Source organism: Saccopteryx bilineata, chromosome 4, assembly GCF_036850765.1.
Source record: "Saccopteryx bilineata isolate mSacBil1 chromosome 4, mSacBil1_pri_phased_curated, whole genome shotgun sequence".
NCBI lineage: Eukaryota > Metazoa > Chordata > Mammalia > Chiroptera > Emballonuridae > Saccopteryx > Saccopteryx bilineata.
Genome location: NC_089493.1, coordinates 15,041,019 through 15,068,581, shown reverse-complemented (window position 1 = coordinate 15,068,581; position 27,563 = coordinate 15,041,019). Strand labels below are relative to the sequence as shown.

The 27,563-nt window shown below is 46.4% G+C and overlaps 1 protein-coding gene across 2 annotated transcripts in view; it reads right to left on the bottom strand.

The window, feature by feature from the left end:
- The window catches only part of KCNK10 (potassium two pore domain channel subfamily K member 10), a 133,590-nt gene extending 114,080 nt beyond the window's left edge, over positions 1-19,510 (bottom strand). Inside the window, exon 1 of one of the 2 annotated variants that reach the window (XM_066275504.1) lies at positions 19,337-19,510. In XM_066275504.1, the coding sequence (XP_066131601.1) occupies positions 19,337-19,376 (40 nt within the window). In that variant the 5' untranslated portion in view covers positions 19,377-19,510. Of the gene's footprint in view, positions 1-15,776; positions 16,256-19,336 lie in introns of those variants that run through there. The other variant, XM_066275502.1, reaches the window with a different exon arrangement.
- Between the last annotated feature and the right edge of the window lie 8,053 nt (positions 19,511-27,563).

Sequence of the window (27,563 nt, the reverse complement as noted above, 5' to 3'; positions counted from 1 at the left end):
GGAGATTCATTTATATGTCATCATGGGGGGGAGGGGGCTCTGACTCTCACCGCGCTCCCGGTGACACGTGCACGAGCCACACAGTCCTAACAAACAAAGGTTCTTAATAAAATTTCAACACCATCGAGGCAGTTCTGAGGCCTTTGAAATCACTAAATTTTCTACCAGAATGTCACTGCTTTCACCAGGATCAACCCTCATTTTCTACTAAATTATCAAACTAAACATTTTTTTTTTTTTTGCAGAGCAATATAGAAAACATCAGAATGGCCTTGTTTCATTCTTATTGTCACATTTTTTTTTTTTTTTTGTATTTTTCTGAAGCTGGAAACGGGGAGAAACAGTCAGACAGACTCCCGCATGCGCCCGACCAGGATCCACCCGACACACCCACCAGGGGCGATGCTCTGCCCACCAGGGGGCGATGCTCTGCCCCTCCGGGGCGTCGCTCTGCTGGGACCAGAGCCACTCTAGCGCCTGGGGCAGAGGCCAAGGAGCCATCCCCAGCGCCCGGGCCATCTTTGCTCCAATGGAGCCTTGGCTGTGGGAGGGAAAGAGAGAGACAGAGAGGAAGGGGGGGTGGAGAAGCAAATGGGCGCTTCTCCTATGTGCCCTGGCTGGGAATCGAACCCGGGTCCCCCGCACGCCAGGCCGACACTCTACCGCTGAGCCAACCGGCCAGGGCTTATCACATTATTTTTTAAATCCTTCACCTGCACCTGAAGGAGCTCTCTCAAACGCAGAGGCAGTTGAGCTGAGTTTTCGTAAGCAAGGCTGAGCTCCAGCCAGGAGGTAAGTCTCAGGAGGGCAGGGACTGTGCTGTCCATCCCTCTGCCTCCAGGCCTGGGACTGCACCAGGTACAAAGAGGGTACCGGCAAGCGTTCACCGAATAGGCGAATGGACATCTACTCCAAGAGGCTGAATAGACACTCACATCCACCCCTGTTACAGACTTAACGAGGAACAAGAACAATCTCAGAACCAATAGGCTCTGGGCTCTAGAACAGCTATTGCTGTTTGTGAATCTTCCCAAAGGGAGGGGAGAGACAAACAGGCCCCGGCACCTGTCCGCCTGACCATGGGAGGCCATGTGGAATATACTGGAGGTCGGCAGATGAGTGCCTGAAATTGTGTTCTGTCCCCTCTGCCGCCTGGGCTGGGCGAGTCACTTGACTTCTCTAGACTTCGGTGCCATCCTCAGAGAAGCCTCAGAGGGTCTCAGTGTCTCAAAGTCCCTTCCAGTTTCTGAAGTGAGTTTACTGTGAACTGGATGAGCTACACCAGTGGAAGGTTGCCTTCAGTGCCCTTCCCCTCTGTGCCCACACCTTCTGCCCTCTGTGCCCCTCTGGCACCTCTCTCCCACCTGCCCCCCTCACACGATCACACTGGTAGCCACGGCTCTCAGTCTGCTCCCTATGTGGTGTCTCCCAAAGCCTTCTCCCGTGCTCCTGGCTCTTCCCTTCCCCACTTTATCCCAACCCATCCATATCTTTTGGCCCTGGGTTCCACTCCCTCCTGGCCCAGCTCTCTCAGAGAAATTTGATGACCATGGCAATGCCAATAGGTAATTGAGGTCATATCTGTTATCCAAAAGAAATATGTTTGTGCCTGACCAGGTGGTGGCGCAGTGGATAGAGTGTCGGACTGGGATGTGGAGGACCCAGGTTCGAGACCCTGAGGTCGCCAGCTTGAGTGCAGGCTCATCTGGTTTAAGCAAAAGCTCACCAGCTTGGACCCAAGGTCACTGGCTCGAGCAAGGGGTTACTCGGTATGCTGAAGGCTCATGGTCAACGCACATATGAGAAAGCAATCAATGAACAACTAAGGTGTTGCAATGAAAAACTGATGATTGATGCTTCTCATCTCTCTTCGTTCCTGTCTGTCTGTCCCTATCTATCCCTCTCTCTGACTCTCTCTCTCTGTAAATATATATATATATATATTTGCATTTTAACTGGATGCATCCGGGAGATGATGTTTTGACACCTATTTCTCAGCACATTGATCATGGTATATCATAATACTTGTTTGTGCACCCGCCTTAGTGGCTAGACCGTCACTTTTCTGGGTATAAAACCTCAGCTCCTTTGTAGTAGTCTTTAACCACAGCTCTGAACAACTGACTTGAAATTTAGAGATAAAAATAATGTCTAATTTTGGTGTTCTTTGTCACAAAAATAGTTGTGGAACAAACTGTAGACTAGGATAGACTGGTTAGTCTTCAACTAACCCATTTTATTTTAGTTAAAGAAAGATAATTTCTTGGACTATCCCTGTTTCTCCTTGCATTTATTAGGGTAGAGGAAAAGGGAAAGTATGGATTAATGAAAGAATACTGGATTTCTGGTCGGTACTTTACTTCTGTAACTTTACTGTTTTATTATGGATACTTTCACAGTGAACAATTCAATCAAAATGGACATATCAATGATGTTTACAGGGGGTTCCTGAGTCTTATTATAATGTTTTATTTCCTTGCCTAAATAAAATCTTGCTTCAGGCAAAAAAACAAAAACAAAACAAAACAAAAAAACCTCAGTTCCTTTTCATCTTTCTGTGTCTAGTGTCTGGTCCCATTTCTGCGAGCACTCACTCAATTAATGTTTATGCAATCACCACATGGATGAATGAAAGGCTGGTGGGTAGAGTAACTGATAGATTTCAGGCAATCTCATGGTCGCCAGGAGGAGTGGTGCGGGTCAGCTGTTAGACAGGGAGTTCCGGGGCTCCTCTAATCCCATCCCCTGTGGCTGTCGGCTCCACCTGCTTTACAACTGAGTCTGAATGCGGAGGTTGCTCCCTGGTGAACAGGCATTCACACTCTTATAGAGGCTGTGTTCTCACCCTGCGGAGCAAGGGACCAGCAGTCTTAGCATCTCATTAACTCAGGCGTCTGGGATGCCTTCTGAGCTCCAGCTACAACGATTCAACTAGCAGGGGGCCCCCTTGCAGTCAAAGGAGAAATATCCCAATGTTACAATGCCGCCTGACACTCCAGGAACAAAGTGACATAGGGTATGAAGGAGATGCTGGCAATTTTTATTAGACCCATTATGCTGGACCGATAGCTGAATGCTTCCAAAAGGCGCTTGAAGTACAATAAAATCCGGGTGCACCACAGTTCCTGGCTTATTGATTCATTGACTCCATATATGTAAATTAGCACAGAATCAAAGGCCATGCAACAAAACCAGGGAAAAGATAACTTTAATTAACAGACATTGAGCATGCGAGGGTCATTACTTTAAGACAGTGGCCTCCAACCCCCAGGCCGTGGACCGGTACCGGTCCGTGGGCCATTTGGTACCAGTCCACAGACAAAGAATAAATAACTTACATTATTTCCGTTTTATTTATATTTAAGTCTGAACAATGTTTTATTTTTTTTAAATGACCAGATTCCCTCTGTTACATCCGTCTAAGACTCACTCTTGACGCTTGTCTCAGTCACGTGATACATTTATCCATCCCACCCTAAAGGCCAGTTCGTGAAAATATTTTCTGACATTAAACTGGTCCGTGGCCCAAAAAAGGTTGGGGACCACTGCTTTAAGATACACCTCCCATTTGCAACCAGAACTTTGCAACCAAAGATGTCAAGAAAAGCTACTTTCCTCTCTAAATATTTTTCAAAATTTCCTACGATTTCTATAAGAAAACTGAGTCCCCAAGATGAGTCCTGCCTCCCACACCATGCCTGACACAAAGCAGGTCCTCCATAAACATTTGCTGCGACAATCACTTGATTTCTGACTGGTTTAAATAATTTTTAAAATACAAATCTAATTGTGTCATATTTCTACCTCAAACCTTTTAAGTGAACTTCCCATTATTCTCAGAAAAAAAAAACAAAACCCTTCATAATGCCTACTATCTCTGCATAATCTGGCCACCACCTTCCGCCCCAGGCTCATGCCACCGGGACCTGCCTCACTCCAGCCAGTCCCAAACTCCAGGTCTCCTGGCCCGAGACCAGTGCTCTCCACGCTGCGCCTCATTGCCTTCCTCTGTTCTTTTATAACACATCCCAAACTCTCCAGATCTGAACCAGACTGTGAGTGTAGGAGTGTTATTTGAAACAGTGAGCACCGGGTGCCACCATCACTGTACACGGCTCCAATTAAACCTGGAGCATGTACGCTGCATGACCGAGGACCAATTTTTCATAGTAGAAATTGAAACACTCAAGATATCACATGCACGTGGCTTAGACCAGGTCATAATGAACCAGCTGTAGGTCCAAGAATTGAAAATGGGGTCTCAGGAAGTGAAGAGTCCGTGGGAAGTTAAATCACCAGTATAGAAACCACCCTGAAAGTCAGTCACTATTTGGGGGAGGGGCTGAGGTGGGGGGGAGTGTCACTGCACAGTGTAAGGATAGTTTCTGGATAAAGAAATAGAAGGGAAAACAACAGAACCAGAGGTGGATCCAATGGCACAGCCGCATCCCGACAATTTTTCAGCCCATGGTTGCCATGGTTACAGACGCCATGAGATTTGGCTCCGGCAGCCTCATTCAACCCACCCTCCCCCTGCCCTGGGGCCGGCCTCTCTGTGCCATTTTGTGCGCGGAAAGTAACAGAGTCAACAAAGCCCAGGATGGCACTGAAAAGACACTGGATTCACTTTGCTCTGCCCAGGACATAAAAGCCCCAACGCTTTCCTGGAATAGAAAATCGCCTCCGAAAAAAGCCAGGCAGGCAATGTTTGAAAACATGGGAACTTCTCAGGTATCAAATGCATCCTGCTTCCTAGAAATCATTCTCTCTTCCTGAATGTGAAGAAAAAGCAACAAAGTAGTAGAAAAAAAAATGTTTACTGGAAATATGACAAGAAGTCCTAACAGTCCTCTGCCAGTGGCTTTCGCCTGCGTGGGTGACGTCACCCCGAGGCACCTCATCCCTGCCATCTCGGCTACATTCTGACTTGTGATGGAGTCACACCGCACGGGCAGGAGGTCCTCTGCGGACACACAGTGACACCCAGCCCCTGACATCTCTGCTGCTCAGCCTGAAGGATGTCCTGTTCTTCTAGCTTTACCCCAGGAGGTTGGGTGTTGGGTCACTGAATCTGTAAACAAAGGGGGTTGTCAAAGAGAGGACTGCGCCGAGACAAGCAGGTCCAGGCGGTGTCACCCTCAAGCTCTCACTTCACAGGGAGAAGAAACAGAGTACACCATGCAGTCATTTTTTGGCAAATGTTTTACAGATCTAACGTAGCATGGCGCCCACACAGGACAGGCCCAGTAGACGCTTTCTGTATCTGAATAATCTGCTTTGACTGAAAGGTATGCCGGGATCTGTCACAAGACTGTATATTCTACAGAAATCTTCCTCATACTCAGGGTCTTTCTAAAATACCATTTCGAGTAGTGGGCCACTGGAGGGGGCTGAATGGAGTTCAGGGACCCGTCGCTGTGTGGGTACCTGGGACCCGCACAGTTAAACAAGACCCACCGGGGTTCTGCTGCAGGATTCTCCGGGGAGGTGTGCGAGGCAGAAGTGAGCGCCCCAGCACTAAGAGACACTCAGGTTCACGTCACAGGGCTACAGGGTCAGTGCGGACAAGGTGCTTAAGCTCTGTAGGTCTCAGCCTCCTCGTTCAGAGAGCAGGGATAATCACGTCACTTGTTTCTTTGGACTAGAAAGAGTGATACAGGAGATAGTGATTGTAAAGCACTTAGCACATATTCAATAATAGGGGGAAATGCTTATGGCGATTTTTATATGTTCTCGAACTCTTTGACATTCTTCCCTTGCAGAGTGAGTTTACTCTGCCTCCCTTCCCCACGTGTGAACTAAATTTAGTGACTCTCATCTAATGAAAAGAATGTAATGGTAAATCCATTTGCTAAAACACGGGTGTTCCCTAAGGGCATTATGCTAAGTGAAATAAGTCAGACAGAGAAAAGCAAATACTGTGTGATCTCACTCATACGTGGAATTTAAAAAAAACAAATTCATAGAGACAGAGACCAGACTCGTGGTTACCAGAGGCAGGGGGTGGGGAGAGATAAAATGGGTAAAGTTGGTCAGAAGCTACAACCTGCTGTTACAAAAGAACTTCTGTAGACGCATGGTGACTATAGTTAACAATTCTGTATTATACAGCTAAAAGTTAAGAGAACTGATCTTAAAAGTTCACATAACAAGAAAAAAAAAATGTGTAGGTAGGTAAGGTGATGGATGTTGGCTAGATTCATTGTGGTGACCTTTGACAGTAGATACATACGTCACCTCAGTACCTTGTACTCCTAAAATGAATACCATGTTCATATCAGCTGTATCTCGATGAAACTGTGGGACTGTGCAATGGTAACAGAACATGGTTTGTGAGGGTAGGTGATAAAAGGGATTGTCAACTCCATCTTGTTCTCCCTTGACTGGTCTGCTCTGGAGGAAGCCAACACCCATGTTGTGAGGACACACAGGCAAAAGGTTCGCCCTGGCAGGAAACGAGGCCTCTCTCCAACAACCAGGCGCAATCTGCAAGTCACACGAACCAGCCATCTCAGAACCAGTCCCAGTCAAGCCAGCAGATGACAGCAGTCTCCACCAATATCTGACCACAACCAACAAGTAACTCCGACTCAGACAACCCAGCTAAGCTGTTTCCGAATTCCAGATCCACAGAAACGATGAACTAATAAACATCTATCACTGGCTTGAGCCACTAAATGCTGGGCTTATTTGTAACATGGCAATACCTAACTAATAACCAGCTAACGTACGTGAAGACTCTCCAGAAAGAAACAAGCATGCGTCATTCTGCAAACAGACTTGACTATGAAACCACTTTTTCTTCCCCACAGAGCATCTGAGAAACTAGTCTGTGTCCCATGGAACCCACTTTGGGAAACACTGGTCTAGAGCCTAACAGTTTATAAAGATTGTTCCCGTTTATTTCCTCATTTGATCATCTCACAACTATGAAGGTGTTACTGTGATCTTTATTCTACCCAGGAGAACACTAACACTCAGAAAGGTTAAACAACTTGCCCAAATTCACATAACTAATAAAACTGGTAGAACAATAACTCAGGCTGAAGGGTGATCATTCCAAACCATGTTTTTTCTCTGGTTTGACCAGAACAGCCCAAGTTTTTTAAACCTTGGGTAAAAACACTGCGAGCCTAAGAGAGTGCCAGGAAGGGAGGGCTCTGATGCGGGCCACCCTCCCAGATCTGGACAGGGAGCCGGATCATCTCTGAAGGCTGGCACTTCTTGCCCAGAGCAGAAAATGATATAACTCGAACTGGGACCCAGGTGATCTAAGACTATCAGGGCAGGAAGGGACCCTAGTAGTCAATATGTCCACTATCTTCTTTTCCAAAAGAGTGGCAGAGTCAGCCCTGGAACCCGGACCCTCCCATTCCCAGCTCCTACGCTGCACAGAGGGTGGCATCGTGCCCGGAGGGTTGGTTAAATGAATATAACATGCATTTACTTCTATGAAGTTATTTTAAGGATGTATATGCTGAACCAGATCTATCATTGCTACTGCCCATATGGCCTCCAATTCCACCACGAAACTTTTTTTTTTTTTTTTAATTAAAGCCACATTCTCAACCGGTAGAATCCAGGAGCTGACTCAGGTTTGTTTATGGTTAAAACGGGTAACAATAAAGTGTCCAAAATTTGCAGAGAAAAACAATAAGTTAATGAATAGAATCTTTACCTTGCTAAGCTTTTCCTCCCATCAATCCTTCTTATACATTTGGCACCTGATTTCTTGTCTATATGATAACTGTTCAATGTCCCACCTGGTATTGACCATCGCAATTCAGACTGCCAGGCTCCAACCACGCTACAGTCAGTAAGTCATACTCTTTGTCTTTATTGCGCTAAACTATTTGATGTGTTATTATTTGGAGGACCCATGGGCCTGCTTGCACATAAGAAACTCATTTTCCTGGTAGTAAAATTGTTGATAGCTATATGTCAGAATTACAAATATTGGCCTTGTAGCCCATTCTGCAAGTCACAGTGCCTTCCAGATTCTTCATCGCTTGACTGAATCTGCACTGTCTCTTTCTAAACTGCAAACACTACCTCACCCTTCCTATTGGAAAGTGGAATTAAAAAACTAGAATCTTTTGGATAAGAAATAGAAATTGAGGCCAGATTTCTGTAGAAATAAGAAGGGAAAGAAAGAAGGAAGGAGGGGGAATAAAGGAAGGGAGGAAGGAGAGAGGGAGGGAGAAAGGAAGGGAAGGAAGAAGGGAAAAGAAGGGAGGGAGGGAGGGAGGGAGGGAGAAAGGGAGGGAGGGAGGGAGGGAGGGAGGGAGGGAGGGAGGGAGGGAGGGAAAGGAAGGGAGGGGAAGAGGGAGGGAGGGAGGGAGGGAAGGAGGGAAGGAAGGAAGGAAGGAAGGAAGGAAGGAAGGAAGGAAGGAAGGAAGGAAGGGAGGGAAGGAGGGAGGGAGGGAGGGAGGGAGGAGGAAGGAAGGGGGAAGTAAGGAAAGAAGGAAGGAAGGAAGGTAAGAAGGAAGGAAGGGAGGGAGGGAGGGAGGGAGGAGGAAGGAAGGGGGAAGTAAGGAAAGAAGGAAGGAAGGAAGGTAAGAAGGAAGGAAGGGAGGGAGGGAGGAAGGAAGGAAGGAAGGAAGGAAGGAAGGAAGGAAGGAAGGAAGGAAGGAAGGAAGGGAGGAAGGAAGGGAGGGAAGGAGGAATAGAAAAGCAAGGTTAAGTTCAATGTGATCATATGGTTTATGTATGACAGTGGTTAACTCTCCAGATCTTATGTTTTTCCACCATTCCCCTGTGCTTCAAAATGTCCTCCATGGAAAAGAGAAGTAATGCCATCACAGTTATTGGCAGTATGGAAACTGAGTGCCCTGACACCCTCCCCACTTACTCCTCCATACAACCTCTTATGCCCAGCTCCCCAGCTCCCCCGGCTCTGAGAACGGAGAAGGAAGAGGGTACATTCCTCTAGTCACCCCCTCCCTCGCCCCTGGTTCAGGCCCACACCCCCACCTCAGCTACAACAGAGGGTCAGAAAGTCTGACTTCATTTCAATTCAGAGCAATCAGTTCCAACACTTACGAGGGAGAAATGCATCTCAAACTTTGTCTGTAAATCACAAATTAATGTTCTAGAGAGTAAACATGAGATGTTTGTTTCTCCATTCTGGGTAACAGTAATAAGCCTGACACAGAAAAACAGCAAAGTTTCCACTGAGAGTATCACTAGGACCAGAGCTCAAAGGCGACGAGCCCTTTGACCTCCAGAAAGAATACGATGCTCCGAAGGCTGAGCTAAGATCTGCTTCTTTTCCAGTGGTGTCTAGGGGAGTTTCATCCTTTCGCCAACCCCAGGGACTGCAGGGTAGAAGTAAGACTAGGCAGGTTGACTTTGAACATCTTTTTTCTCTCCTCCGTAAGAAATCTGCCACCTGGGCATCTCCACCACGGTGCTGGCACCATGTTTAGGTAGACTCCGTAACCAAGTCTGAGCTCCCAATCAACTCTAACCCTGTCTGGTCACACAGCCAGTGTCCTTCAGGACAGTGTCTACCTACAGCAAAAAAAAAAAAAAAAAAAAAGAGTCACCTGTATGCACCTCGCTACATCAGCTGAGGGAGCTGCCCAAGCTGAAAACTCCTCATCACTATCAATAAAATGGCTTCCCTCTGCTGCATCAATAAACACTCCTTCCATAATTCCCCGTGGACTAAAAGTAAAAGGAATCCACTATCTCAAAAAAATAAAAATCATTTCTCTTGCCAACAGTAAGTCCCTAGCTCCGCACCTATATTAGATACACTTTACCCCACATCTCAGTTGGGGTTGTTGAAGTTTCCCAACTTGGGACAAGATATGGATTGAATTTTTTAAGTGCTTTTGATTTAAGATAATACTCATCTAGAGACTGCTATGGACTAAATCCTGTGTCCCAAAGAACTCATGTTGAAACCTTAACCTCCGATGTAGGTTTAATGTATTAGAAAGAAGGTTTTTAGGCGGTAATTAAGATTAAATGAGGTCATAAGGGCGGGGCCCTTATCAATAGGGCTGGTGCCCTTTAAGAGCAGGGAAGAGACACCAGAGCACACTCTTTCCACCATGTGAGCTCACAGCGAGAAGGTGGCCATCTGTCACCCAAGAGGAGAGCCCTCCCCACACATCAACCCAACCAGCCTTTGATCTTGGACTTTCAATCTCCAGAACTATAAGAAAAGAAATTCTGTTGTTCACGCGACCCTGTCTATAGCACTTTGTTATGACAGTCTGAGCAGACGAACACAGAGCCAAAGCCCAGATGTTTTGGAAATGGGTAAAATAAAAAAAATCTCCCTCCCTAGTCTTAATTCTACCCAGAAATCACTGGGATTGACCAAAGATGCTGAAGCTCCCCTAGACGCCGCAGGAATAGAGACCTGATCCGAGTCTTGGCTCAGAGAGTCTCTGGAACATCAATCCCCTGGACTTTCTAGGATGAGTGTGGTGACGTTGGCACATTAATCATCCCATTTGGAAAGCTGATCTCCTGAAAGTGGGATATTAAATCCAAACAGTGTCTTCCTTTCCAGAAAACCTAAGCTATATATAATAAATTAGAAACACATTAATAAAGATAGCAGTCGAGCGGCCCTGCAAGCTGAGCACGGTTCACATTCGCGAGGGACTGAAATCTCCTCTTAGTGGGGAGAGAAGTGGGATCCCAGAGTCTCCACCCGAATTCCTGGGATGTGTGAGGCCAGTGCAAACACATCCTACAGGAGACAGCCATCGACTAAGGACTCAGCGATCAACTGAGAGCCTTTTTGCTCTCAGTCTTTCAGAGAAACCTCTACTACACTTCTGAATAAGGAGGAACGGAAGAGTGTGCACCGAGCAAGGGCTTGAGAGGAAGGCACATTTGAGAGAAACTGCCTGGACATGAGCATCAGGAGGCCTGGGCTGGCCCCAGCTCTGCCTGTTTTCCGCCGCGGACCCCCAAATAAGTCATTTACTCCTTCTACTGCCAGCAGTAAATCTAGAACTCCAAAATTGACAAAAAGGAAAAAAAAAAAGAGGGCTGCTTAAAGAACGAGTGAGATAGTTTGTAAAAAGTGTTCTGTAAACTGAAAGGCACTACACACATACAATACAGGACTCTCTGGAATTTTGTATTAGAGTGTGCACTAAAAACGCAGCTTTAAATCAAGTCTCCGCTCTGCAGCTCCACACCAATGGACAACAGGAGCCAGACTATTCATTAGGCACCAAGCACATGTCTGCTGGCTCACCTACCGCCCCCACCTCGTGCCCAACCAGGCCCTTCACTCCTGGTGACCAGAAACACAAGGAAGAGTGTGCTGGGAGCCTGCAAGGCAGGCAACACTGGTGTCCTTTGAGACAGACTTCCCTTCTCCTTATTGGTACTTTGCCGTTTGCAGCTTAGAGGAATCCTGGAATCCCCATCCCGCTTGACACCTTGGAGGCCCTCTCCAATCCATCCTCCATCCGCCCATCCATTCAGCGAAAGGTTACTGAGTTACTTACTACTCCGTGCCAGGCACTTCTCTGAGCACTGGGGTTATGGCAGGGAAATTCCTACTCGTGGCGCTCACATGCTAGCGAGGACACATGAGTGTCTTCAGATCATGACAAGTGCCAGGAAGACCACTGAACAGGTGATATAAGTGACAGGGCAGGGAAAGAAGAGGAAAGGTCTTTGGAAGACACAGGGAAGCCCTTTACTAATGAGCAGACATTTGAGCTGAGATTCAAAAGGTGGAAAACAATCAGCCATACGAACATGCATTATCAGCTATGGAAAGTGCAAGTGCAAAGGCCCTGAGACAGAAACGAGTGTGCTCTATATAAGGAACAGAAGGAAGCCAAGTGGCCCAAAGGTCAGATCAAGGGGGGAAGTTGAAGAAATGGGGTCAAAGAGGCCATGTCAATGTCTCCCTTGTGTGTAGGAGGAAGTGAAGCCCAAAGGGACTAAATGAGCAGCCCAAGGTCACACAGCTTATTACCGCCACAGCTCATTCTACAAACTCTTTTACACTCAAATCCAGAGTTTTTTGAACAATATTGAGCTGCTTCTCTCAGATTGTGTGAATATTGTTTGCTAATTTTACTTCTAAAAGCCCTTAACATACAGAAAGCTTTTAAAAGCCCTTAACATACAGAAAGCCAGCAAGCCAATCCCAGTTTTTAGCAGAAAATCATCAAGTCATCCCAGCAAATTATAATACACATAAATTCTATTATGGAAGTTAAAACTTAGTGTCAATCTACTCTTCTGAAGGTCCTACACAAACAGTGACTATTTGTTAAGGGCTTAGCTTTACAACGGGAGGAAGGCCAGAGCTCACCAGAGAATAATTTTACCTCTAGGTCTTATTTTTACACCTAACCCTCTTGATGGTGTTTCGCTTAATTCGCCCAAGTGCAATCAAAACCAATCTGTTCTCAATCCACATTCACTTTGTGCTAAAACATTAAATCGTCAGGTAATGGGGCTATAAGCAAAACATCATAATTACAACTTCCTTCCACAGTCTCGAAGTGCTTCCACCTAAAGTTCAAATCTGTGAATCCCCAAAGCCTACAGCCCGTTTCGTGTAAACCCATCCCTACACTTTCCTGGCCTGATGTTAGCTTCCTCTTTTTCTTTGTCCTGCTAAACACACTGGGCCTGTGTAAATGCAACCCTCCAAAGGGCAGACCCAAACTCTGTCTGGGGGCCAGTGACTGGTCCACCTCGTAGAGACTGTCTCTAGCCAGAGGGGTTAGGAGAGAAAGGAATCTGCGGGAAAGGTTGATTCACCATCTGCCTGCCTCCCCCCACACTCCTCCTCCTGCTATTCCTCCTTTCCCTCCTCTCTTTCTCTCTTTCTCCTGGAAACAAGCTTCTCCTGTCCCTGAGCTCTGGGAACCTCACAGGGTAAGAGCCAGAGGCCCCAGTAACTTAAGAGATAGCATTGAAGAGTGTTTAAGGGCCCATTTTCTAGTCCAACCCCACCACCTACTATCTGTGTTACCTTGGGCAAGTCACTCAGCCTCTCAGTTCCTCAGTTCCCTCAACTGCAAAATAGGGATAGTAGGTTACTATAAGATTAGATAAAAATAAGATTAAATTAACCTTATAATTAAATAATCACTGATTAATAATTTATTTATTTAATGCATTAAAATACCACATAGCGCCTGGCATACGGTTCTATACAGCTGTGAGATATGTCACCTTCACTTCCCACTCCCTTCCTGCCTATACCCTCCTGGCTAGGAGAGACTATTGTCACCCCCACCTTCAGGAACAATCTTGCATGAAGGCAGCTCAGTGGCGTCCTGATGGCAATCAGGTGTCAGATGGGGACAATAACACTTCTACCACCAGATGAGTGTTATGAGAATGACTGTTGGAAATAATGTGCATAAAACACCTGGCATGCAATGATTTCTCATTCGATGTTGTTATTTTTACTAGGGTCTGTTCACTTTCAGCACCAGTGGTTGTGACCGAAGGTGCTGCTTGCCTGCTTCCTCCCTGGGTCAGGCTCTAACATGTGCGGTCCCATCTGTGTTTATCAGTGACATAAATGCATACATATAATGATCATCATATAGGAATATATGTTAAAAGCCAAGGCAAGTTTCACAAAGGCAGCCCCACAGGCCCCCCCTATCAGAGTTCCTTGAAGATCCCGCCCTGACTCTTCAGACAAATGCCCACTTGACACACCTCTTCATTAACACAGGGACATCTCCCGTTGAGCAAGCCCTGGACAGAACTCATGAGCTTCCCCTCCAGACTGGTCCCGCCCCGGCTGCTGCCCCAGTCATCCCAATTCCTCCCCCTCCACAGATTCTTCACTCAAAGCCTGTAGACTCCTTGTCCTCCATTCACTTCATTCCTGGTCCACGCCACCCTGGTTCCGGCCCTTCGCATCCACAAGAGCTACACAGCACTTGTTTTGGAGCTTAGTTTAGATCATGTCACTCCTCAGCTGGAAACCCTTCAGTGCCTTAAGATAAAGACTATAAATACACAAAAGTTGTGGATTTGATCCCCGGTCACAGTACATAAAGGAACAGATTGGTGTTTCTCTCTCTCTCTACCACCCCTGCCTCTCTAAAATCAATTTTAAAAAATAAAGAAAGAAAGAATTTTAAAAGATAAAGACTATATTCTTTCTGCGTGCCACAATCACACTCTACCGGCAAGAACATGAGGCTTTGGGGTCTGAACCTATAGATCCCCCAGTCATACTTCGAAATACACACTCCCTTGCTTTCTGCTCAAGCCATAGAAACTTCCCTTAAGCTCCTCAAATACACAGGCTCCTTCTGCCTCCAGGGCCTTTGCACCTGCTGTTCTCTCTTCTGCAACAATTCTCATAAGTCAAATAATCCCTCCATATCCTCCAGGTCTCAGTACAAGTCTGACCACCTTCCCTCACCACCCATCTCCCCGATCCTTGTCAATCTCTTCTATCAGACACTTGGTTAAAATGCTTCGGTTCCCCTTCGTTGAACATACAGAAACTTGTCGTTCTGCATGCCTCTGTTTGGTTTAGGTCTGTCTCCCTCACTACAAATAAAGGGCAGAGCTTCCGTCCGTGCTGTTCTAACTGCATCTCCAGTACCTGGGACAGCAGTTGGTATGTAGTAGGTATTCAATAAATATGTTATGCAGGGATTTTTTTGTTAAGCCCAGGCACACTTCCAGACTTCCAGAGATCCAGAGACAAAAGAGAAGGTGTGGGTCATATTTAAGGTATAATATCCTCAGTGTTGAAAATAGGCAATATCTCTTCACTCTCTCTTCAATAGCCAGTCAATTCATAAGACATTTACTTAACAAATGGGCGGGTTCCTCTTTTCCAGTCTGGAGAAAAAAAATGCACTGAACACACAACAACAAAAAAACAAATTTCAGCCCCAATACACACAGAGATATGTCATAGTGGAAAACAGCCTTCAGATAACAGGCAAAGTAAAGAGCATTCTTGTCAAAACTGGACACTAGCTTTCAACTTGCTCTGCTCCCACGGGACCTCAGGAGGAGCCTGCGCATCTGTATGCTAATTACAGACACAGTGGCGGGCTAGGCACACACAAATCTGACTGAATCTCTGGCGTGGAGGAAACACTCTCCAACATTCTTAGGAGCTTGTCAAGCACGCTACTGTTTGTGCCGCCCCCTCCTCAGTCCTTTCTAGCTCCACCCTATTCACAAACCACTACCCCCTCTTCCTTCTCAGACCAGAGCCAAACTAGCTGCTTGATTGGGTAATAAGACTGAGTGAAGACCAGGAAGGCCCCCTGGGCTCCATTACCACACATGCCCGACAAGCAGGGCCACCTCCAGGGACCGCTGCTGCAGATCTGAGTCCCACTTGCTGCCAGGAAACCTTTCCCACCGAGGACACCCAGGGCAGGCAGCGCAGCCCTAGGTCCACGGGGAAGCACCCCACCCATCTGCCAGAGAGACAAAGATCACCAGAAACAAAGGACACACACACATACACACATGCACAGACTGCACACACAAAGTCAAAAGCAAATACCGACACTTGGTGCAATCTCAAGCCAAACAGCCGGCTTGGTGGATCTTTAAATAGATTTTTGAAACAATCCAGGAGGGACAATGACTATGTGATAATGACAGGCACTATCTGGGTTTGGAACCCGCGCTGCCTCCGCCCTCCTCCCACCCGCGCTGCAGTTCCCAGGCTCATTTTTCTGCCTCAGGACACACGCTGCCAGGAGCAAGAGCGCTTCCACTCACGGACGCGCAGGAGTGGAGGCAGGGCGAGGCAGACAAAAGTAGGAAATACCAACCTTTAGGATCCCAGTTCACCTGTTTTCTTGGAGTCTCGATTGGAAATTTCATTGCTCCGTTGCCCAGATGGGGAGGAAATGAAAAGAATAAAAATAGGAATAAAGTCCTCAAGCTTACACGCCTCCGTACAGCAGTCCAACAAAACAATCTCCAAGGATGAGGGACTGGCTCACGGGGGAACCCCAGGGAAAGACAAGTGGAAAACACTGGCTTGGGAGGGAACTGGAGACCGCTTGGGTGCTTGCACTGGTTGAGGGGTGGCCGGCAGCAGCCCTCTGGGGGAAAAGAAAAGTAAGGTCCACGAGGGAAGGATGAAGAGGGAGGCTCGTGAAGACGAAAGCGCCAAGCTGCCCAGAGGCGATGCCAGCAGGGTCGGGGGCCGAGCAGCCGGAGGGCCTGCGCGCAGGAGAAGCCCACTGCAGTGTCACTCCAGCCCCCGAAGGCGTGTGTGCACACACTCCCGCAGGCACACACTCGCACACACTCGCCCGGGCGCGTGCTCGGGCAGGCACGTCAGCCTGGCTCGGTGGCGCAGAGCGCACATGCCCCACCCCAGCGGTGCTTCCTAGCCCTCCAGCGACGCCCCCCACTCTCCACCCCCGAAAGCCATTGGACGTGAGGGTGGCGCGGCACTCGGGGAGCGCGCAGCGAGGGGACCCTCCCCGCTTGGCGCTGCGGAAGCCTCGCGGGTACTGGAGAGCGGGAGGCGGCGGAGGCGCGGGGCCGGAGCTCTGCCCCGGGCGCCTGAGCCCAGGCAGCGGCGGGCGGAGGGAGGACCAGTTGCCCGCGGCAGCGGCGGCAGGCGGCGGGAAGCGGCGGCGGGGCGGGGCGGGGCGGCGGGCGCGCCGTACTTACTGGCTCCGCGGGCGGGCGTGGAGGCGGCCGCGGCGCGCTCGCGGAGTTGCAGCCGGAGACACGCTCGGCTGCCTAGAAGGCGCTGCGGGAGGCGGAGGAACAGCCGCGGTGGCCCTGCCGCAGACAGCTGCCTGGGGTCACCTCTTGTCACGGCTCCCACCCTGGGCGCACCCCCCTTCTTTTCTCACTTCATTTTTCACTCCATTCCCCTCCCGCGCCAGCTTCTCCCGCCTGCGCCCCGAACCTACGTCCCCGGTGCGTTCGGAGGAGACCGGTGCCAGCCATGAGCCTTTTGTTCTGGGACCGTTCAGCATTGGCCTCGCTCTCCCCGCCTGGAGGCTCGCTCCCTAGGCGCAGCCCTGTCCCTTCCCCAGCTACCTGCAGCTCGGCCTGGCCGAGGCCGAGGCCGGAAAGAGGCTGGAGAGGACGCCCCAGAGGAAAGCGGAGCTGCTAAGCCCTGGCAGCTCCGGGAAGCGGTGGCCCCGGGAGTCCGAGGGCCCAGCCGGTACAGGTGCGAAGGGCCTCCAGACCTGTCCCCGGAAAGAGGCTAAACCTGGCGCGTTTCCCCTCCCCCCACTCTCATTGCCCCACCTGAAGCTACACGAGGGCTTGTGTGGGACCCAAGTCTCCAGAACAACCGAGTGGACTGAGATGGTGCTGAACTGGCCACTAGAAGTACCCATATGAACAATGTTTAGCAGTTACTATGGGGGCCAGCAACGGAGCTTTGCACTTAGTACATGCTCAAGAAATACTTGCGAAGGGAAAGCATGAATTGCCTAAAGCAGGGCTGGACAAGAAGTAGTTTAAGTTACTACTGTCCACTCACTGTCCGGTCCACATATACCTTGAACCCTTTCTATGTGCCATCACTGCACGAGGTGCAAGAACAAGGTACGCATTGACCTCACCTTCAAGGAGCTTACTGTCTACTGCCATGAGGCGGGGTTAGATTGTCATTGCCTTCACTTACAAAAGAAAGAGACTGCCCAGCTCGTTCCTGAGCCTACCTGCTGTGGTCCTAAACCCCTACCCTGGGAGCTGCTCTCCGAACTGCGTGCCACAGTTAGGCACCTGGAGGCTTCTGACAGAAAGACTGTCAGCATCTTTCTTATCATCTATTCCCCACTGTCACACTCAGGTTTATGAGTTCCAAGGCAAAAGCCAGAGAGGTCCCCTGTCATCTGTGGGAAGGGTTGGTTGGTAAGTGCTTTGTCACTAACACTACAGGCTGTCAGGTAGAAGTCTGGAGTTCTCGGCAGACCCTTGTTCAGAAAAAAAAAAAAAAAAAAAAACTGGTACCAGTCTGACAATGCCACCCGAGTCCTCAGACCTTCTGAGCAGGCTCAGGTTCCCCAGGGCACTTCAGAGCCACCGTCCCTGGGACTCTGTCCCCACACTTTGCTTTCCTCTACTAGAAGGCAGAGAGGACGATGGGACACGGAAATGAGACAAACAAGGAATTTCTGCTTCTGTAGCCACGCCAGCAGAGACATCTGTATGTGTGTAAATTCTGCTCCAGAACCCAAGGGCACACTGCTTGTAAGCTCCTGAGAATGGCTCCAGACCTCACTCTGCTTTCTCCTTAACTCCTCATGGGCCGGAGGGCTCCAGCCTGGTCCCTGCGATGCTGAGTTCTTGCTTGCATCCGAGTCAGAGAGCTGTCCACAGAGAAAGATAACCTCTGTCCTAAATCCTCTGCGGAGGGGGATGTAAGACCGACATCCATCGAATGCACCCCTTACCTTCTCATGCTTCTCTCCGTGCATCTTCCCAGATCTTTCCTCTGAGGAAGCTCTAACGGGTCCCATTTTACAGGTGAGAAGATCAAAGCTCAGAGATAAAGGAACATGAATGCCGAAGATCACAACGGGGAGATGCAAACCCAAGTGGGCCCATGGATCTGCCCCTAAAACTAGCTGTCTCATGGTTTCTCATGGGTAATGAAGATCTAAACATGATGTTATCTGAGACTCCAGCCCCTTCATTTAAAAATGACTTGGACTAGCCTTATGCCCCGGGGTCTACATCAGGGAATTAGTTCACTGTCCAAGGAACATTTCTGAGACACAAAATAAAGCCTGAGGGTGCATCATTCAGCCGATCAACAAACATTTATTGAGCATCCCCTGTGTACGAGACAGTTTGCAGTTTTTCATAACAGTTGTATCAGGATCTGGAGAACCCTCCCAGAAAAGCATCGGCAGGCAGGTTGCTTGGAAGCTGGAGAGGTTTGGAATGGATCTACAGGGTGACGGAGAAGGATCGCGGTGCAGAGTCCTCCTGTGGGGTCAAGACTTGCATTGACCCTGAAGATCACCTCTCTGCTAAATCACTGGGTGCTTCTCCCCACACCCCTACCACCACCCCACCAACAACAACAACCACCACCTTTGAGGTTTTTTCTCACCTTCAGTTTCTGCTTTCTCAGAATGTAGACAAAAGTTGGGGAGGGATACAACTCAAAATAATCAATTAATTAAATAATCCCAGCACTCCCTCCCCAAAGTGTCCTGAATCAAGTCCAACTTCTGAACTGCAGAGTATTTGGAATGGACTGTTGGGGCGGGAGGAGGTTAAGGGGGACCCCGCCACACAAACACCAAGTAAAACAACTTAGCACATTAACCTTTTGTGTTACTGCCGTCCCCTTTCATCAGCTTCAATGCTACGCCTTTGTTATTGCAAACTAGGTTCCACTTACCCCGAGAAGGAGGGAAGAAGTCTCTGCAGAGAAAAAGCATCCAAAAAAGACGCCGCCCCAAGCGGTTCCTTCTCGCTCTGTGCCGCCACAACTTCCATAGCTACTGCTGCGGGCCGGTCAAGTCTGGTGGAAACAGCCCGCCTCGGGTTCCTGCGGCAGGAAAACAAAGCATCGTGGCGCAAAGTCGCCCTGCACTGGCGGAGCCCGCCAGCAGCTCCGGGCCAGCGGCGGCGTCCCCTGCGCTCTCCGTGGGACGCAGGTCCGTGCCGGGGAGGCGTGGCTGCGGGTCGCAGGGTCTCTGCAGCTCAGAACCTGCAATCGTTGCAGCACCACTTTAGTGAAAGCCGTGTGGCCTGGCGAGGGGGGTCTGGGGAAGCGGGCAGACCCCAGTCATCTCCCGCAAGGAAGTTTTCCGCTAGTTGGCTCCCTTACCCGCTGCCCACAGCGCAGCCCGGGACGGGTGAGAGAGCAGACGGGTGCTGACTGCCTCATGGGGGGTCTCGGAGGGGTTGGCAGTGCACGATTCAACCAGAGAATTGCTGAACGCGGATTCCGGGTGCAGCAGAAAAGAGCCCGGACGACAAATCACAGGGAATGATGAAGCATCTTGGGGAACCTGCTTAGTGCTGGTTCGGTAAACGGAAGGAGGAGGGAACAGATCTGATTAGACTCTGCTTTCTTATTCACGAATATCAAGATGACTGCGTTCGTCTGCCTTGGGTTGTTTCCCTTTGGTTTCATCATTCCTCTTTGATGTCCAGAAGAAATCTCAGTCTTCCGAGACCTCCCCCACTCTCAAGACACCAGCAGGTCATTTTGTGAAGACAACCCCAGGAGTAAAGCCCATAGGGTCATGACACATCCAAGTTAACTTAGACTTCTACCAGGAATGCTTTCCTTCCCCGGTGGAGTTTCCACTTTGTCCTCAGCATTTAAACACTCCTATATTTGTCTTCATGCCCCAAACAGCATCTGCAAAAACGCACCCTGAAATACACATTGCTCTCATCTTGGGCTCTGCTCTCGGCTTGGAAAAGCCCGAGGCACACCAGCAGCTATAGCGCAGAGGGCCTCACATATCATACTGCTCAAGAGAAAACTCCTTGTGCCTAAATCCTGCAGCTTTATTTTGGTGACTCAAACTTTTGAAGGGGGATTAATAAAGACAACATACTCTGAACTCCAAAGAAGTTGTAATTAAAGCATCAGCTTGATGAACATGTTTTATAACCAGGAATTGTATCCTCTCTGTAAGTTTCTCTGTTTCAAATTTTAGCCCTTAAGAAAATATATATAATTTAAGTGCCCATAAAGCACTGTGCCAAGCATTTTGCCAAAATGTACAGTTTTCTTGTGAAATAAGTGTCAAGGTGAGTCCCTTTCTCAAAGTTAGCATCAAAACATAATCCCAGCTAATTGGTTTTTAGAGTTGGAGCTGGAATTGTTTTGGTTTTTCCCACAACTTTTTATTTTGAAAATTTTCAAGCACACAAAAACGTTATACTCCTTCGGTAAAAAACAAAAACAAACAAACAAAAAAAACCAGTATCCAAAAGATTGCATTTGTTCCATATAATTAGTGTATTCTATTCTTAAAAACTTCATCTTTTTTTTAAATGACATTGATTTTTTTTTAAGAGTCCAAACTCATTTGCTTTCTGGTAATGTTTAATGTTATGATGTTGCTAACGATCAGTTGAGTCAAAGGCACAAAAACGATTTCTTGAACATAGCAGGTCATTAAAATAATTCAATGCCTTCTATAAATTGTGTCCACACCAATATCCATGAAATAGAAGGCAGATAGTTGTATTCCTGCTCACCTAAGCTTCTCCCCAGACTTAGTCTTAGCCTCAGTCAAAGTAGTTGTCTTTGTTTCTTATCCCTCCAACGGCCATGTTTCAGGGATGGATGAGTGTTTTCACACATACACATCAAGTTGACAAGGCACATATGGTATTTTACAGAATTTAAAAACAAGAATTCTGCAAGGTTACACACCATCGTGAGTGGGCTCTGATTTTTTTATGTCATTCTAGGAAGGTTTCAATTTGAACCAAAATTTTAAGGCTGGTAGAAGGCATGTATGTTTTCAACAAACTGTTTATGAGCAAGTTTTAGTCCCATTGTCTTTCAGTTTGGCAAAGAGTTGAAAATCCTTTACAACGGGCTTACTGTTCTGCCATATTGGCAAATGCTTCTCCCAGGGAGCCAATGAAAAGCTCAAGATAGTCTGACCAATGGAAAAGGTTTGATTCAGGAGGAGGTGGGACATAGTCTCGGTGTCCAACAGTAATGTTTGAAATAAATTCATTTTAATTTTTTGCTGCTTTTGAAGCATATATTTGTTTGGTTACAAATGATTGGACCAAATGTAATGTTAGAACTTTCTTCTCCTACCTCTAAGTCATCTAAAAGTCTGCTGAATCATACAACAAGATTTGGAAGAGGACATGTTAAGATTCTTCCTGGATTGAGACTTTCACCTCTGAATAGGATTCCAACTTAGGTGACCATCTGAGACTTCTAAATATATCTAGTGAAAGAGATTCCAAACTCTGTATCAAGGAACTTTGGTTAGGTCAAATCTCTTATTTCCAGCCTATGTCTTCCTTCCTTCATTTTCCAATATCTAAGTGAAGAGAGAGAGCAACAAGACCCTTACGATAACTTACGCCTGTTGGAGATTAAATTGTCCAACACCCTCTTCTTCATGTCAGATAACTCTTTTTACCCCTTTAGCAATATGTACAAGCACATGACCAACTCATACTTTTCTTAAAAGCATCTTTTCACTACAAGTTTCAGAAAAGAAAATCAAAATCTCTCTCAGCCTTACTGAATTTCTCCACCTATAAAATGGGGACCAGGAATAAGTACAAAGTATTTGGCCAACTTACCCACATGTCAGCCAGCCATCTTCTTCAGTGGAAAGTACAACCAAGCAAGTGAATCGTGCCAAGCCTCACTCAGTTTCTTCATCTATAAAATGGGACATTAAATATCTGGTGAATTCCACCTAAGAATTAAGGAGATAACAGATGTAGAAATGTTTTGGAAACTGTGCAGGGATTTACAAACTTAAAGGATCATTCTCGTGATGACTTGCTTCATAAGATTTTTCTTATTCTGTGCCAGGTGCAGAGCAAGCATTTTAAGATTACCTCATTTATTCCTCATAACGATCGTAGAATATGGATACTCTTATCCTCATGATTTCATGTAAAGCAGTGCCTGGCATGTTTTAGGCATGTACATTTTTGTGGAAGAGGAAATTGAAGCTTGGAGGCTAGTTAGGGATGGAAATAGAACTCACCCTGGAACAATCCCCCCCCCATTCATCTGTAAGTTAAATTACCATTTCTTCTGCACAGCTAATTACATAAAGATATTTTAACCACTGGAATAGAGTCGGTTTCCCTCAAAATTGCACCTGAAATTGTCTCTACTCTTTCCCATCACACTGGTATCTGCACACCTTCTGGAATCCCTCACTTCCCCGCTATCAGAGTGTGTTCTCTGTGCTCTCTGAAAGAACTGCTGACGCCTAGTGAATGCCAGCCCTAGCTCAGAAGTATCTGCATGTTCTAGCAGTAAGTGAACCCTTAAGCCAAAGGAGAAAATATGAGTCTTAGACCATTAGGCGTAATCAAACAAATAAAGGAGTGTTGTGGAAAAGGTGAGCCCAGGGAGAGGTGGGAAAGCCTTTATTCAATGTCTCTGAAATTATACTCAATCAGACCAAATTTGTGGCCGACGCGAAGTATGTATTTAGTCAGATAAGCGGTCTTGTTGGAATCACTGTGACTTCTCCAGGTCACACCCACTTCTCCACAACCACATGACGCTGCTGGCCCTACTCCACTCTCTCTCGGTGGTCGATTAATAATGCTGATAATAGAAAGAAAATCTCTTTCTAGTTTATGTAATACTCCTATATTTAGGTTCTTATACTATGCTTTTTAAAATAGCCATCTAATGCTACTGACACACACTGGAATATTGATCCCCACAGACCTGTAAAATAATTCATGATCTATACCGCTCTTTTCATCAGGAGTCAAAGTTAAGCTGACAACTGTGATTTCTAGGAGTCCTTCTTGCAAACAGGGCTCTTGTCCAGTCCAGGAAGATACTCCTTGTGGTGGAGGGGGGACATACTAATAGCATAATTGTTATTTTATTAAGAAAGCTACTAAGAGGAAGTAGGTAGTGTGTTCTGGGCAGTGTGTCCAGAACTCGGAATGGATTTGAATCTGCACTCTCCCACACCCTGAGCTTGGTGCCTGTATGCAGTGTACAACCTTCACAACTGGATGCTTCAGTCCTTCCTATAAGGCATAGAGATGGATACAGTGAGCAAGAGTATATCATGAGCCTGACCAGGTGGTGGTAGGTAGAGCGTCGGACTGGGACACGAAGAACCTAGGTTCGAAATCCCAAGGTCACCAGCTTGAGCGCAGGCTCATCTGCTTTAAGCAAGGCTCACCAGCTTGAGCCCAAAGTCGCTGGCTCGAGTAAGGGGTCGCTGGCTCGAGCAAGGGGTCACACAGTCTGCTGTAGCCCACCCCCCATCAAGGCACATATGAGAAAGCAATCAATGAACAACTAAGGTGCAGCAATGAAGAACTGATGTTTCTCATCTCTCTTCCTTCCTGTCCCTCTCTCTGTCTCTCTCTGTCTCTGTCACAGAAAAAAAAAATATATATATATATATATATTTATGTCACACATGAATTTAAATTAATTTCAGATTTGTTTAGACAAAATACATTGTTTTTCATTTCTGGATGTTTTCAGTTTTTCTCATTTTTCTCAGTTACTAGAAGCTAGAAGTATTATAGATCTGCAAGATCATAATACTGTTCTTTCAGGAAATTCATAACATGAAATTTGACAAGATAGTATAGTGATATACCTGTATTGTTTCTGTGCCTTGGATGATGGAAATAATTAATTTAATTCTAAAATATTATGGGGGGGGATTCATACTCGATCTCTGACCAGCTGTGTAAATTGTTATTTTATTAAGAAAGCTACTAAGAGGAAGCGAAGTTCCTACATTTACAGTGATGTTTTGCTTTCCTCTGTCCCTAGGAAATAGCATCATCTATTATTTTCTGTCTTTGATGCTAAGACTTTTATTGGTAATACAGGTACATTGGACATGGAGAGTATTTTTTCTGGAAAATAGAAATTTTAAAGCTCACATAAAAAAATTCCACCTATCACATTTTATATTCAAAGGGGAATAACCGAGGGTTATTCATTTATCCATTGTTTTTCATTTCTCTGCTCTTTCTCTGTGAGAAGCTACAGATTTCTACACAGTTTATAAAATTTGCAGTGACTCCCAGTCCGTCAGACAGAGATTTTGTTGGTTTAGGAATTCTAAGCTTACTCCAGAAAGAAAGTCCTGCCACTAAGTAGCTGTGTGACCTGGAGCAAGTCACTTAGCTTTTCTGAGCTTCTGTTGTTCAATGAAAGGGTTAAACTATGAGATCCTGAGTCCTATCTTTCTGTGTCAGCCTCATCTCTTCAAGGAAGAAAGGGAAGGTAGGAGGGAGAGAGGAAAAGAGGAACCACCTTTTCTAATTTATTTTTCTTCTCACACGGAGTCTACCTCACGAAGCCACATAGAGTGCTCACTCAGTAAATGCTCACACTTCCTTCATCAGTCTCATTTGACTTTCCTTCTTCTATCACAGATGGTGCACGAGCTGCACATATCTGATTACAGCTGACCTTTGTTTTGATAAAGACTAAAATAGTACAAACTGTGTGTCTTTCCAGTGGCATTATCCCCTCCCATGAAATTGCACATCCTGTTCCTCAGCCCTCCACACTTGCCATTAAAACAAAACATTATTTCCTCATGTCCCTTTCATCTGACAGGTTCTTCTTAATTTTCATTCCAGCGCTCTTAATTTGGGGGTGTAGCATATTATTTATTCAAATCCCTGATGACCTGGTCTACGTAACTCTTTCTTTAGAATTTTCATTTGCCATTAGGTCTCTGTTTTGGTTCATATTGGTTTATGTTTTCTAATTTGTTTAGGAGATAGTTGGCCTCACAATCAAAACCATAAGCACATTTATTTGTTGTTGTTTTTTAAGTAGCTCCTAAAACATATGGCACTCTATCACCTATAAAATTGCTCTATTCAGTCAATTGATCCACATTTAAATGTCTTAAATTTTGATAACCATACAAGAAAGAGAACATAAGAAGCATGAAATGATAAGTAGTCACTCAGAGTTTGAAATAATACTAAAGATTGTAGAACAAAAGCATGCAAGCTTTCAGGACCTTGGACAGTTGAAAAAGCACTCTTGCTGTAATCCCTGGTAAAGCCACATAAGCAAGTTTGTGGTACATTTGAAAATCCATAGGGTCATATCAGACATGCTCCCTGGAAACATCTTGCTGGTATTTTTTTCAGATGAAGCAGCATAAGTGAATGGATGCCAGTATTAGGTACTGCTTCTCAAAACTTTTCTCTGACCTTCTTTCTAAAAGCAATGGAACAGGAAATACTATTACTAAATATTCTGATAGGTAGCATCCACTTGAACTCTAAGATGATCAAAACACCAGACAGTGGCAAGTCCAAATTGTTGAGCCACAGGCTGAAGCTTACTTTCTTTCTTTTCTTTGAAAATTTTTTATTATTATTCATTTTTAGAGAGAGATAGAGGTGGGGAGGAGCAGGAAGCATCAACTCCCATATGTGCCTTGACCAGGCAAGCCCAGGGTTTCAAACCGGTGACCTCAGCTTTTCCAGGCCAGCACTTTACTCGCTGCACCACCACAGGTCAGGTCTGAAGCTTACTTTCTAAATCTATAATTTCCTGTTTGTTTCCATACATATATTTTCAGAAAATATACACAACAATCTTTTAAACTGATTCTGGACAATTTCTTTTCCTTAGGTGAGAGGAGGGGAAATAGTAAAGTAATTCCCACATGTGCCCCAACTGAAATTCACCCAGCAACCCCGATATGAGGCCAATGTGCAAGTGCTGAGCTATTTTTAGTGCCTGAGGCCAACACTTGGACCAACTGAGCTATCCTCAGTGCCCGAGGTCACACTTGAACCAATTGAGCCACTGGCTGTGGGAAGGGAAGAGGGAGAGAAAAGGGAGAAGGAGGGAAAGAGAAGCAGATGGTCACTTCTCCTGTGTGACCGGGAATCAAACCTGGATGTCCATACATGAGACTGATGCACTCCCCACTGAGCCATTGTCTCGGGTCGACAATTTTCTATGACTCACATCTTACAAGAAGATGATAAAGACTTCCCCAATGAGGGACATGAAGCCCAGGCTGTGTGCTCAGATAGAGGAGGGTAAACAGCTTCAAGCATGGACGAACTTCTATGGAGGGAAAAGTAGTGGGGTTGCTGCAATGCCGTGTTGAGTGGTTTATACAACTCTTCCTCAGCTGGTTTGTTATTTTTTTTTAAAATGTAATCTAACACTTTTGACTACACAATCATGAAGAACTGCAGGTGAACAGCATCAAAAGCAAAAAAAAAGTGCTACCCCACTGCCATCCAAGAAATGTAAATTGAAACAATGGGATGCTGGTTTTCAGCTCTCAGATTGGCAAAGATTAAAAAGATTCCCAGGGATGTAGGGAAATGAGCACAGTCATCCACTGCTGGCGGGGATGCAAAGTGGTACAAGTCTGTGATGGGGTGGTTTGGAAACATGGATCAAAAACCTAAATAATAATGATGAAGCCATAGATATAACAACATAAAATAGATCCTCAATTCAATGTGCAGTAGGAAAAGCAGGTTAGCAAGCTACCGAACCATATATTTATGATACTTAAACACATTCTGAAAGGACACAAACCAAAACGTCCCTTATCCTAGAGGACAGGATGGTCAGGAGGCGGGGGAGAGGATCTCCTTTTGTATACATGTTTTCAAATGTATCTGCATTCCACATGAATTTCTGTTCCCACTTTAAAAACAACAACTTGTCTAATTATCAACAGAATTCTCGTGGTCATGACTGCCTGGTTCTTTTGGAAAGGGTCCACCTTTGGTGGAATTGGTTTTGGAATGTTCAAGGTGATAAAGGGAAGTCAGTGGGCCTGGACAGCCATGGACAAGCAGGGAGATGGCCCCCGATATTAGTCAGAGTGCTGAGGGATGAATTACTCCCAGCCTGGAAGTCATGGTGAAGAGTTTGGATTTTATTCCGGAAGCAATGG